Source organism: Aotus nancymaae, unplaced genomic scaffold (genome assembly GCF_030222135.1).
Source record: "Aotus nancymaae isolate 86718 unplaced genomic scaffold, 86718_ANA_hifiasm-v0.15.2.pri h1tg000006l, whole genome shotgun sequence".
In the NCBI taxonomy this organism is placed as follows: domain Eukaryota; kingdom Metazoa; phylum Chordata; class Mammalia; order Primates; family Aotidae; genus Aotus; species Aotus nancymaae.
The window spans coordinates 75,834,815-75,848,669 of record NW_026988417.1 but is presented as its reverse complement, the minus strand read 5'-3'; the positions used below and the strand labels follow the sequence as shown (position 1 = coordinate 75,848,669).

At 38.4% G+C, this 13,855-nt stretch overlaps 1 protein-coding gene across 5 annotated transcripts in view; it reads left to right on the top strand.

Annotated features, from left to right (window-relative positions):
- The window catches only part of LIN54 (lin-54 DREAM MuvB core complex component), a 92,927-nt gene that overhangs the window by 60,837 nt on the left and 18,235 nt on the right, over positions 1–13,855 (top strand). For 4 of the 5 annotated variants that reach the window (XM_012447028.2, XM_012447027.2, XM_012447024.2 and 1 more), the window contains one exon: positions 9,281–9,497. The exons of the other annotated variant lie outside the window; for it this stretch is intronic. In XM_012447028.2, the coding sequence (XP_012302451.1) occupies positions 9,281–9,497 (217 nt within the window). The remainder of the gene's footprint in view (positions 1–9,280; positions 9,498–13,855) is intronic. 5 annotated transcript variants of the gene reach the window in all.

The window sequence follows — 13,855 nt, the reverse complement described above, 5'->3', positions numbered from 1 at the left end:
ATTCCCATCAGCAGTTTCTCCACATCCTTACCAACGCTTGTTTTTAATAGTAGCCATCCTAATGGCTGTGAGGCTGTATCTCATTGTAGTTTTGACTTGTATTTCTCTAATAATTAGTCACATTGAACACCTTTTTATGTGCTTATTGGCCATTTGTATTCCTTCTTTGGAGAAAAGTCTTTCCAAGTTCTTTGTTCATTTTTAAATTGGATTGTTTATTTTTTGTTATTACGTTCAGGAGTTCTCTGTATATTCTGAATGTTAATCACTTATCAGATATACAATTTGCTAATATTTTCTCCCATTCTGTAGATTGCCTTTTTTACTCTGTTGATAGTGTTTTCTGTTGCACAAACTTTTAAAATTTTTATGATGTCCATTTCTCTGTGTGGTTTTTTTTTTATTGTCTGCATCTTTGGTGTCATATCCAAGAAATCATTGCCAGACCCAATGTTGTGAAGCTTTCCCCTGTGTTTTATTCTAAGAACTTTTTTTAGTTTTAGCTTTTACATTTCGGTATGGATCTCTTGTTAGTTCATTTGTGTATAATTTGTTAGGTGAGGGTCCAACTTCACTGTTTTGCGGATGGATATTCATTTTTCCCAGCATCATTTGTTGAAAAGGATGTCTTTTCCCTGTTGAACAATGTCAGCACCCTTGTTGAAAATCATGTGATCATAAATAGGATTTTTTTTTTTTTCTTAGGGTTCTCTGTTCTGTTCTGTTGGTCTATACTAGTTCTGGTTTTACTTTTTAGGTTAAATCTTAAATCTGTTTGGAATTGTTAAAAGGAATGAGGTGTAGGGATCAGCTTTTTTCTTCAGACCACATAGCTAATCCGCATTATTATCATTCTCCATTGGTTTGAGATGCCCACTTTCATCATAAACTTTTTTATATGTGAATTTTAAAAAATGTATTCCTTTGATCTTTAGCACTCTGTTCTTAGGCTAATCCCATACTATTTATTTGCCCTATCTTGATAAATATGTCTTAATCCTTAGCAGAGTTGGTTTTGATCATGATACCTTATAGTTTGTCTAATTTTGCTTGATATCATCATTTGACTCTTTCTATGACTGCTACCATAGATACTAAAACACCACATACAAAGTACTCATCCATGTCACCATAATTCATAGCCATGAATAAAGCATAAGTTGGATTAACATCCATGGAAAACTAGCAAATGAATGACTTATACCTCTTTTATAATATTTTGCCAGTCAATAAATCAGTGCTGAATGTTCTCATGCATCTCAGGGTTCACTCTGTCATTGGTCATGTAATACATTTAATATTTATCTTTTCCTGCTTTACCATTTGTCTCTTTTAGCTTGAAAGTATTTTAAAGCTTGCAAACTTGTTTCCTGCTAGGTTTATTTATTTTAATAACCTAAAATTTGGGAATTAGGATAAGGTAAACATAGTTTTTTGATGATGATAAGCTCTATAAACACTGTCACAGTTCTTAAAAAGTATATTTATATGTATTTATACAAATTCAGTGTTTTTGCATATTGGTTAAGCATATCTCTATATTTTCACATCTGCGTATCTACACATAGGTATTTCGTCAAAATCACCACGTAAAAGAGAATATTCGTTTGTGAGGACAAAAGAAGAATGTTTTATTCCTCCTTTCCTTTTATGTAAATCAGCAATTAAGTAAGGACTTAATTGGCATTTGCTAATGGGAAACTAATCATCCAAGAAATTATCTTAAATATATAATTATATTAATCTTTAAATAGAAATGGCTTAGGAAATAGTACAAATAGAAATGTCTTGCAAGTCTGCCTTCGTTTTTGAGGGCAGTAATTTATACATGTTAAACATAGCTATTTTGAATCTAAATTAAGATATTTGCTTTTTAGTCCAACTCTTTTTTTTTTTTTTTTTTGAGACAGAGTTTCACTCTTGTTACCCAGGCTGGAGTGCAATGTCGCTATCTCGGCTCACTGCAACCTCCACCTCCTGGGTTCAGGCAATTCTCCTGCCTCAGCCTCCTGAGTAGCTGGGATTACAGGCATGCGCCACCATGCCAAGCTAATTTTTTGTTTCTTTAGTAGAGATGGGGTTTCACCATGTTGACCAGGATGGTCTCGATCTCTTGACCTCGTGATCCACCCGCCTCAGCCTCCCAAAGTGCTGGGATTACAGGCGTGAGCCACCGCGCCTGGCTTAGTCCAACTCTTAAAGATGTTATTAGGAAACAGAGATAACTCCAAATGAAGATTTTTATTGAATGCACATGAACTGTTTTATGTAATGGGTATTTTCAAAGAGATGTTTACGTGTAGTTCTTTGCAGGCCACTATAATTGAAGGAAGGGGCCAATTTGTGAATTCTCTCAAGCAATGAAATGTATTAAATCCTTCTGCCTTCAGTTTTTAACTAGTAACTTTTATATGTTACTTAGTTTTTTATATGCTGAAAAATGTGGTTTAATAAGTGGTTGCTAAGGGTTAGGGCTGGGAAGAGAGTGTTACTATAAAGGATAATGCAAGGGAGATTCTTTGGGGTGATAGAAGAATTTTATTAATATATCTTGATGGTGGTGTTAATTACATGAATCTATACAAATGATAAGATTACATGAACTGAGATCCAAGATGGCTGATCACTAGCAGCTCGGGTTCATAGCTCCCAGTGAAAGCGCAGAGAACGAGAGGACGCCACACTTTCAGACGAATATTTGTTGCTCACAGACCAAGAGATTCCCAGCGGAGGAGCCCCACAGGTCGCCAGAGCGACTCTTGTGGCTGGTGCGGCGGTTTTGCTGGCGCCTTAGTGCGGCAGTTCTTGGTGCAGAGTCCGGAGATTCCCCGGGCAGAAAAGCACCATCAATCTTAATACCGCTGTTTTGGCTGGCGCAGTGGATTGCTCAGATTTCGGTGCTGGGAATCAACAAGTTGGATGTCCACTCAGAGACCTAGTTAGAAAGTCAGTAATTACAAAGACGACAGAGGGATAAATATATAATGAAGGGAAGAAACCAGCCTAAAAAGGCAGAGAATACTCAAAATCAGAATGCCTCTCCCTCTACAGGGGATCGCAATTCCTCATCGGTAATGGAACAAGGCTTAATGGAGAGCGAGTGTGTTCCAATAACAGAAGCAGGTTTCAAAAGGTGGGTAATAAGAAACTTCTGTGAATTAAAAGAACTTGTTCTAACCCAATGCAAAGAAACTAAGAACCTTGAAAAAAGGTTTGATGAAATGTTAACGAGAATGGACAATTTAGAGAGGAATATAAGTGAATTGATGGAGCTGAAAAACACAACACGAGAACTTCGCGAAGTATGCACAAGTTTAAACAGTCGAATTGATCAAGCAGAAGAAAGGATATCAGATCTCGAGGAACAGCTCAGTGAAATGAAACGAGAAGATAAGATTGGAGAAAGAAGGATAAAAAGGAATGAGCAAAGTCTCCATGAAATATGGGACTATGTGAAAAGACCTAATTTACGTTTGATAGGTGTACCTAAATGTGATGAAGAGAAGGAATCCAAGTTGGAAAATACTCTTCAGGATATCATTCAGGAAAACTTTCCCAACCTGGCAAGGCAGGGTAATATTCAACTCCAGGTAATACAGAGAACACCACAAAGATATTCTTCACGAAGACCAACCCTAAGACACATAATCGCCAGATTTATTAGGATTGAAATGAAGGAGAAAATACTAAGGGCAGCCAGAGAGAAAGGTCAGGTTACCCATAAAGGGAAACCTATCAGACTTACAGCAGATCTCTCAGCAGAAACCTTACAAGCTAGAAAAGAGTGGGGACCAATATTTAACATCCTTAAAGAAAAGAACTTTTAACCCAGAATTTCATATCCAGCCAAACTAAGCTTTATAAGTGAAGGAAAAGTTAAATCTTTTGCGAACAAACAAGTACTTAGAGACTTCACCACCACCAGGCCTGCTTTACAAGAGCTTCTGAAAGAAACACTATACATATAAAGGAACAACCAATATCAGCCTTTCCAAAAATATATCAAAAAGCAAAGAGCATTAACACAATGAAAAATTTACACCAACTAATGGGCAAAACAGCCAGCTAGCATCAAATGCCAGTAGTTAAACTTATATATATTCTAATTGGATAAAAAGCCAAAACCCATCAGTATGCTGCATCCAGACCCATCTCACATGCAACGATACACAAAGACTCAAAACAAAGAGAAGGAGGAAGATTTACCAACCAAATAGAGAGTAAAAATAAACAAATAAACAAAAAGCAGGAGATGCAATTCTCGCCTCTGGTAAAGTAGACTTTAAAGCAACAAAGGTCAAAAGAGGCAAAGAAGGACATTACATAATGGCAAAAGGATCAATGTAACAAGAAGGGCTAATGATTCTATAGATCAACGAGACACAAAATTAACAAGGACATCCAGGACTTGAACTCAGACCCGGAACAAGTAAACTTAATAAACATTTATAGAACTCTCCACTTCAAATACACAAAACATACATTACCACCTCACACCTATTCCAAAAGTGACTACATAATTGGAAGTAAATCACTCCTCAGTAATCACATAGCATTTCATAGGTTTAAATGAAATATTGGTTGGCTGCTTGTTTGTTATTTTCTTCCCTTATTCCTTCCTGTCTACATCATTAAGTATAATTATTGGTATAAAAGAGGTTTTCAATACCCATGACTAAACTGCATTCTAGCCTGGGCAAGAAAGCAATACTCCCATTCTCTCTCTCTCTTTCTCTTCCTTTTTCTTCCTCTTCTTCATTCTTTTTTTTTTCTTTCTTTCTTTAAAAAAAAAAAAATTACATGGACTAATACATCAAAAAAGTGCACATAAAATCTGGTGAATCAGAATATGATCTTTTCTGTAGTTTAGTTAATAGCTTTGTGCTGGCCAGGCACAGTGGCTCACACCTGTAATTCTAGCAATTGGGAGGCTGAGGCAGGCCGATCACCTGAGGTTAGGAGTTCAAGACGAGCCTGGGCAACATGGTGAAACCCTGTCTTTACTAAAAAGGCAAAGAAGTTAGCCGGGTGTGGTGGTGGGCACCTGTAATCCTAGCTACTTGGGAGGCTGAGCCGGGATAATAGCTTTAGCCCAGGAGGCGGAGGCTTCAGTGAGTTGAGATTGCTCCATTGCACTCCAGCCTGGACAACAAGAGTGAGAGAGACTCCGTCTCAAAAAAATAAATAAATAAAGGTTTGTGCCAATTGTCAATTTCCTGGTTTTAATAATGTCCAATGGTTACTAAGATTTTATTCTGTTCAGGGAAGCATACATGAGAACTCTGTTAGTTTTATATGACTTCTTGTGAGTCTAAAATTATTATAAAATAAATTTCTTTAAAATGCAGTTTATACTTCTATTTAATACACTAACACTTTTGTGTGTCTTAGAGGCAGATGTGTGACTTTAGTTCTTAGAGTTCTTGAGGACTGGATGTTATTTGCATTTGTTCAATCATTTAATTACTATTAAGCATCTACAGTAGGAGGCAGTATAATGTTTTAGTTAAGCAAATAGTCATTTGAGTTAGATCTGTTTCAAAGCCTTTCTCTACTACATTTTAGTTGTATGACTTTGGAGAATTTACTTAATCTCGCTGAGCTTCTCCATCTAAATTGGGCATTGTTCATAATCTGTATCAAAAATGATAATATGAATAGTGACTCACATTTACTGAACATGTACTATGTGACATGTTATTATTTGCACTTTGTATAATTTAACTCGTTTAATCCTCACAATTCTATGAGAGAGGTACTGTTTTCATGTTTTCAGAAGTTTAGTCGCTTAACCAACATCACACAACTAGGAAATGGAGATGCCTAGATTAAAACCCTAGCAGTCTGGATTTTCTGCTTTTGACTATATAGGCTAGCTTGTTGCACTAAGTACTAAAAAGTACTAGTACCTTCCACCAGGTACTAAAAACCAGAAGGAAATATATTTCACTTTGGGAGGCTGAGGCAGGAGGATCACTTGAGGCCAGGAGGTTGAGACTAGCCTGGGCAACACAGTGAGACTTGGTCTCTACAAAAAATAAAAATAAAATTAGGCAGGCAAGATGGTGGGCTCTTGTAGTCTAGCTACTTGGAAGGCTGAGGCAGGAGGATCACTTGAGCCCAGGAGTTTGAGGCTGTACTGAGCTGTGATCATGCCACTGCCTGCACTCCAGCCTGGGTGACAGGCTGCATGTGGACATTCTGTTATACCAGCATCATTTGTTGAGAAGACTATCCTTTCTTCATTGAATTGCTTCTGGTGCTCTGTCAGAGGTCAGTTGATTGCAATGGGTGTGGTCTGTTTTTGTGTTCTCCTGTTGATCAGTCATTTTCAGTCTTTGCCAATTTAACTGATTAAAAGATCTGATATACCAGCCTGGCCAACGTGGTGAAACCCTGTCTCTACTAAAAATACAAAAATTAGCCGGGTGTAGCGGCTTGTGCCTGTAACCCCAGCTACTCTGGAGGCTGAGGCAGGAGAATCACGTGAATGCAGGAGACAAAGATTGCAATGAGCAGAGATGGCGCAACTGCACTCCAGCCTGTGTGACAGAGGGAGACTCCATCTCAACAACAACAAAATAACTCATACAGCTCAATAGTGGAAAAACAACCCAATTAAAAAATATGCAAAGGACCTGAATAGACATTTCTGCAAAGATACAAAAATGGCCAATAGACATGAAAATGTAGTCAACATCATTAATCATCAGGGAAATGGAAATGAGAGCCACTGTGAGATGCTACTTCACATTAGGATAGCCATTAGGATGGCTATTATCAAAAAGTTAACAGATAATAAATGTTGGTGAGGATGTGGAGAAAACAGAACCCTTGGATGTTATTGATTGTAGGAATGTAGATTGGTGCAGCTATTATGGAAAACAGTGTGGAGGTTTCTAAAGAAATTGAAACTAGACCCAGCAATCCCTCCTCTGGGAATATGTTCAGAAGAAATGAGATCACCTGTTCACAATAACCAGGATATGAAAATAACCTGTTGACAGATGAATGAGTGAAGAAACTGTAGTATATATGTAAAATAAAATATTACTCAGCCTTGAAAAAGAAGATCCTGCTATTTGCCACAACATGGATGAATCTGATGGGCATTATGTTAAGAGAAACAGAAAAATATTGCATGATCTCACTTACATGTGGAATCTGGAAAAAAAAAGTTCAAATATACAGAGATAGAAAATAAAACAGTGGTTACTGGGTGGGTGTAGCAGAGGAACTAGGTCAGAGGATGTAGAAGAACATGTAGGATGAACAAGTGTAGAAATTTAATATACAGTGTGAGGACTATAATGAAATTGTACTGTATTTGGGATTCCTGCAAAATAAGTAGATTTTAACTGCACTTGTCACAAAAACAAACAAAATGGTCAACTATTCGAGATGATGGATATATTAAGTTGCTTCATTATAGTAACATTTACATACATTTCGCTATATGTATCCCATACATCATGTGATATATCTTAAGTATACACAATCAAATGTACTTTTAGCAAAGCGATAGAAAAATGTAAACTAAACAAACGTAGGTAAACCAGCCCCTGTACTGTGCCATGCCATAACTACCTCATAATGTGGTTGTTAGATCAGATAATCTTCTATAGAATTTTTAGTACTGTCCTCTGTGCATATTAAGTACCCAATAAATAAAACTGTTATGTTTCAAGACCTTGTTTTCTAATGTACTTAGTTTTTTTCCCCCATTTTGAGCGGATATAGTAAGGACTATGTCTTTTGCACCATTGTATGTATTTGTCTCAGGTTGCTTGATTTTTCAGTAGCTTCCATATTTATACATTTAATCCTTTTTCTTATCCTTTCTGTTTTCATTTAATTTACTAACTGCTATGGCTGCCGTTATCTCTTATTTTGAATCTGCTTTTTGCTTATAATAATGTGTGAATGATTTTATGCAGAAGTAATGTCTTCTGTAACTAAATGGCATTCTTTTTATTTTCTCCTGGGCTTCTATGAAAATTTTCAGAATTCTTGTTTCATAAATTATTATCCATATAGTGAATACAGATTTCCTCCATCATACATCAGTTGTCTTAACATGAGAGCTTTTTATAGACTAGGTGGGGATGTAATTATTTGTAAAATAATACTAAATATCTAGTTAGAGAATGTTTGATCCTTTGCATTGTATGACAGTGTGTTGTACATTGGTTAAATAGCAGTTCGGGACTTCTCAAAAGACTATTGTGTTTTGCTCTGCCTATGATGTTTCATTTAGCTTTTCGGGAATTACTATTGCCTTTTGTTGGACCAAAGAAAAGGATGAATATCAATCTTTAATGTTAAAAATAATTAAATCATTTTAATCAATTAAAATGATTGTGTCTCCCACCTGTAATCCCACCCTTTGGGAAGCTGAGGTAGGAGGATTGATTGCTTGAGTCCAGGAGTTCAAGACCAGCCTGGGCAGCAAAGGGAGACCCTGTCTCTACAAAACAAAACAAAACAAAACAAAATTAAATTAGCTGGGCATGGTACCTGTGGTCCTTGCTGCTCAGGAGGCTGAGGCAAGAGGATGGCTTGAGCCCAGGAAGTCGAAACTGCAGTAAGCCTTATTACATCACTGCACTCTAGCCTGGGTGACAGAATGAAACCCTGTCTTTAAAAAAAATTGTATTGACTCAGGGAATACAAAACTAGTTTCCCTAGACAAACAGAATTGGTAATTTTGGGCTGAATTTGGCCTACTGTCCATATGCTGGTAGGTACTTTTATACCTGGGGAGTAGTAAGCCTTTCAGAATTTACTAAACTTAATAAGGGTATCAGGTAGGCTTTTCTTTTTTTTTTCTCCATTAGAACATGGGAATATAAAATTTGTTGTGCTTATTTTGGTGTGGAGCAATAACGCCAACTATCTGTATCATCTTTTCTCAATATTGAATATGGGGCTTAATTCTGGGAATTTTTAAACAATTCTTTTGTGATAAACTTTGCCTGATATTAACAAAATTGTGTAAGTACTTGCAAATTAAGTAATAATTTATTCATAGCAAGTCATCTGAAAAAATGGGCTACCAAGGAAGTTAACTACTAGAGATGGAAGTTAGAACTCATTAATTTTGGTTTTATTTCTTTATTTATTACCATTCTTTTCATTTCTCTTTGAACAGGTTGTTCCTTTCAGCAGCTTTTGATGAAGTACAGGAGCATACTTTGTAACTTGAGCAATTGTTATAAATTAAAAGTAGTAGGAAAGTTATCTCCCAGATTAATGACAGCCATGTTGTGTTGTTTAATAGGCAGTGAAATCAACTGTGCAGACCATCACTGTTGGAGGAGTGAGCACATCACAGTTTAAGACAATTATTCCTTTGGCAACTGCTCCCAATGTCCAGCAGATTCAAGTGCCTGGAAGCAAGTTTCATTATGTCCGACTTGTTACTGCCACATCAGCCAGTAGCTCAACCCAGCCAGTTAGTCAGAATCCCAGTACAAACACTCAGCCTCTTCAGCAAGGTTAGTAACCATTTTTTTAAAAAAACAGTAATTCATGCTTTTAACATGATTAAAGAACATTTGTCCATTTCTTGCTGAAATCCTGATGAAGAGTGGCATTTCAACTGAGTTTGAGCCAGTAACTGGTGCAAAAAGCAGTGAAATAGAATGATAGTTGTGTGTAACTGTAATATTCTTTCTGCTAGAAGTTGGTACACCGTGTGCTATTATACCAGATAATAATAATTATTCGTTAATTTGTGGCTAGCCATTTTATTGCTGGTTTTAAAACCTACCATTTATGCCAGTGAGATACATTTAGATGGAACCAAATTATTTGCTAAACTATAAAGCCCCTTGATAGGGTTTGGGTCAGTTGAAATGACAAATAGGCAAGGTATAATTAAGAACTTAATATCACTTTCAGCTTTTACTTATTTTGAATGTATAATTGCTAATAAAAAAGAGATTAAGGCCAGGCATGGTGGCTCATGCCTGTAATCCCAGCACTTTGGGAGACCAAGGCAGGTGGATCACCTGAGGTCAGGAATTCAAGACAAGCCTGGCCAATGTGGTGAAACCCTGTCTCTACTAAAAATACAAAAATTAGTCAGGCATGGTGGTGGGTGCCTGTAATCTGAGATACTTGGGAGACTGAGGCAGGAGAATCGCTTGAACCCAGGAGGCAGAGGTTGCAGTGAACCGAGATCGCACCACTGCACTCCAGCCTGGGCGACAAGTGCAAAACTTTGTCTCAAAAAAAAAAAAAAAAGGTTAAAAGGCCAGGCATGGTGGCTCACACCTGTAATCTCAGCACTTTGTGAGGCCAAGGTGAGTGGATCACCTGAGGTCAGGAGTTCAAGACCAGCCTGATCAATGTGGTGAAACCACATCTACCAAAAATACAAAAATTAGCCAGGCGTGGTGGCGTGCATCTGTAGTCCCAGCTAATCAGGAGGCTGAGACAGAAGAATTGCTTGAACCCGGGAGGTGGAGTTTACAGTGAGCCAAGATTATGCCACTGTACTCTAGCCTGGATGACAGAGCGAGACTCTGGCTCAAAAAAAAAAAAAAAAAATGTGGGCTGGGCGCAGTGGCTCATGCCTGTAATCGCAGCAATTTCGGAGGCTGAGGTGGGCGGATCACCTGAGGTCAGGAGTTCAAGACCAGCCTGGCCAACATGGCGAAACCCTGTCTCTACTAAAAATACAAAAATTAGCCAGGCATGGTAGCGGGCACCTGTAATCCCAGCTACTTGGGAGGCTGAGTCAGGGGAATCACTTGAACCTGGGAGGCGGAGGTTGCAGTGAGCTGAGATCTTGCCATTGCACTCCAGCATGGGGAACAAGAGTGAAACTCCATCTCAAAAAAAAAAAGTGATTAAAAAGTTTTATTTATTTTCCTTGGTTGTATTTTCCCTAAAGGATATTCCTGTTTGTTGTCCTTCTATTTTCTGTTTGTGTTTAACCCTTCTTACCACCTGATACACATTCACAGACACATAAATAACCTTTTTCATATTTATCTACTTTTCTAAAAATTGAGGGATATGAAAGGATCAGAATAGTTTATGGCTTAAATTTTTCCTTGGAAGTGTTTTATTGTTTTGTATTTTAACAATGTCAAGAAGCAGTTGATGGCAAGTGAATGATATATTGTTTATCAAAAGTAAATAAAAGAATTAAAGACAAGTTGGTTACTCTTCGATTTTTATACTAAGAGATCAGAGGGTAGGTTGGGTGCAGTAGCTCACACCTATAATCCCAGCACTTTGGGAGGCTGAGGCAGGAGGATCTCCTGAGGTCAGGAGTTTGAGAACAGCCTGACCAATGTGGAGAAACCTCGTCTCTACTAAAAATACAAAATTAGCCAGCCGTGGTGGTACATGCCTGTAATCCCAGTTATTTGGGAGGCTGAGGCAGGAGAATCGCTTGAATGCGGCAGGCAGAGGTTGCAGTGAGCTGAGATCGTGCTGTTGCACTCTAGCCTGGGCAACAAGAGGGAAACTCTGTCTCAAAAAGGAAAAAAAAAAAAGGAAGAATAAAACCTATTTATTTCTCTTTCAAATTACTGAAGGGAGAAAACAGAGTAAGCAGTATTTTAGTACATATCCTACTAAATTAGACACAGCAATCAGTTATATTTTCTAATTCTTTTAAAAACTGATTTTGAGGCTGGACACTGTGTCTCATGCCTGTAATCCAGCAATTTCAGAGGCCGAGATGGGCGGATCACCTGAGGTCAGGAGTTCAAGACCAACCTGGCCAAGATGGTGAAACCCTGTCTCTACTAAAAATTACAAAAATATTAGCTGGGCGTGGTGCCACAAGCCTGTAATCCCAGCTACTCAGGAGGCCGAGGCAGGAGAATTGCTTGAACCCAGGAGGTGAAGGTTGCAGTGAGCCGAGATCCTGCCACTGCACTCCAGGCTGGGTGACAGAGCGAGACTGTCTCACACAAAAACAAAACAAAACAAAAAAACAAAAAACTGATTTTGAAATAAAATCATTATCATAATATTCTTAATGAAGCGAAAAATGAAACATTCATATTGTTGACTAAGGGAGTCAAATTTTATATTCTCTCAATACTTAACTTAGCAGGGTACTGAGAAAAGTGCTGTAAGTCCAGTCTACTTAGGTAGTATGATGATAGAAGCAGTCAATGGATACAATTGATTGTATTTTATGTTTGTGTTTGTATGTGTATAATAGTATGCTGAGAATCCATATGATGGATTAAACCTAATTAATGTTAACAATTTATTCATTAGCAAGAATATGCCTTTGGTATAAGTAAGATAAAGGAGCTAGGGGGCTGGGCGCGGTGGCTCAAGCCTGTAATCCCAGCACTTTGGGAGGCCGAGGCGGGTGGATCACGAGGTCAAGAGATCGAGACCATCCTGGTCAACATGGTGAAACCCCGTCTCTACTAAAAATACAAAAAATTAGCTGGGCATGGTGGCGCGTGCCTGTAATCCCAGCTACTCAGGAGGCTGAGGCAGGAGAATTGCCTGAACCCAGGAGGCGGAGGGTGCGGTGAGCCGAGATCACGCCATTGCACTCCAGCCTGGGTAACAAGAGTGAAACTCCGTCTCAAAAAAAAAAAAAAAAAGATAAAGGAGCTGAAGATCCAAGGAGAGTGGGGGAATAGGATGGACATTTCAGAATTCAGTATTGGCTGGACGTGGTGGCGCACGCCTGTAATCCCAGCATTCTGGGAGGCCGAGGCAGGTGGATCACCTGAGGTCTGGATTTCGATACCAGACTGGCCAACATGGTGAAACCCTGTCTCTACTAAAAATACAAAAATTAGCTGGGTGTGATGGCACACACCTGTAATCCCAGCTACTTTGGAGGCTGATGCAGGAGAACCACTTGAATCTGGGAGGCGGAGGTAGTGAGCTGAGATTGCACCACTATACTCCAACCTGGGCAACAGAGCAAGACTGTCTCAAAAACAAAAAATTCAGTATTGACGGGTGCCTTCTTTTCCAGCTTTATATCTGCCTTTCTGCCTCTCTCTACTTTTTCTCCTTGCCTCCTGGCAATCCCTCACCACTCTTCTGCTTCCCTGCTGCTTCCTCTTTTGCTTTCCACCTTGAACTTTGCCTTTCTGTTTCCCCCTTTATCTCTCTGCCTTCTTCACCTCACTCTATACCTTCTTCCCACCCAGCCACCTACATGTCCTGCCCATGTGATTTCCCTTAAATCCATCTCTATTTTTCTCTTTTTGTTCCTGTCCCATAAAAGATCATATATAGATATAATATATGTTATTTCACAGGAATACAAGTTAAATACGGTTTTTATTAGAGTTATGCTAAATATTTGTTCTAGTTCATCAAATACATTAATGTCTCTTTATGAGGGATTTACTTAAATGCCAAAGGGAATTGGGGTTATCTTGTACATTTTCCCCTGAAAGTTGTACAAGAGCTAATGTTCAAAGATGCCACCATGTTAATTGCTGGCTCAATGGTAGGCAGCATAGTAGAACTCAGGAAAGTGCTTGGTTAGCCCTTTCAGAATACAACTTACCACCTTGGTGAGGGAGGAAACCAATTTAAGAAGTTAAAAAGCCTCAAACATTTGCAGGTATGGTTTCTGAAGTTTGGGAGGAGGCTATTCTAAAGGATTGTGCAGAGTTCCTGCCAAAGACTATAAACTAAACAATTTTTTGCCAGCTTCTATGAAAACTGAAGTAGTATTTAGTAATGTGTGCTAAGGTAAGGAGGAGGAGAAATGCAGACGGTTGACTTAGTTACTTAACATCCCCTTCCCTCGGTGTTTTTTAGTTATTCCATTTTATGATTACTTGATTGTATATTTTCCTCATTCCCCGGGCTTCAGTTAAAACTCAGCATGTAAGTGTCAAAC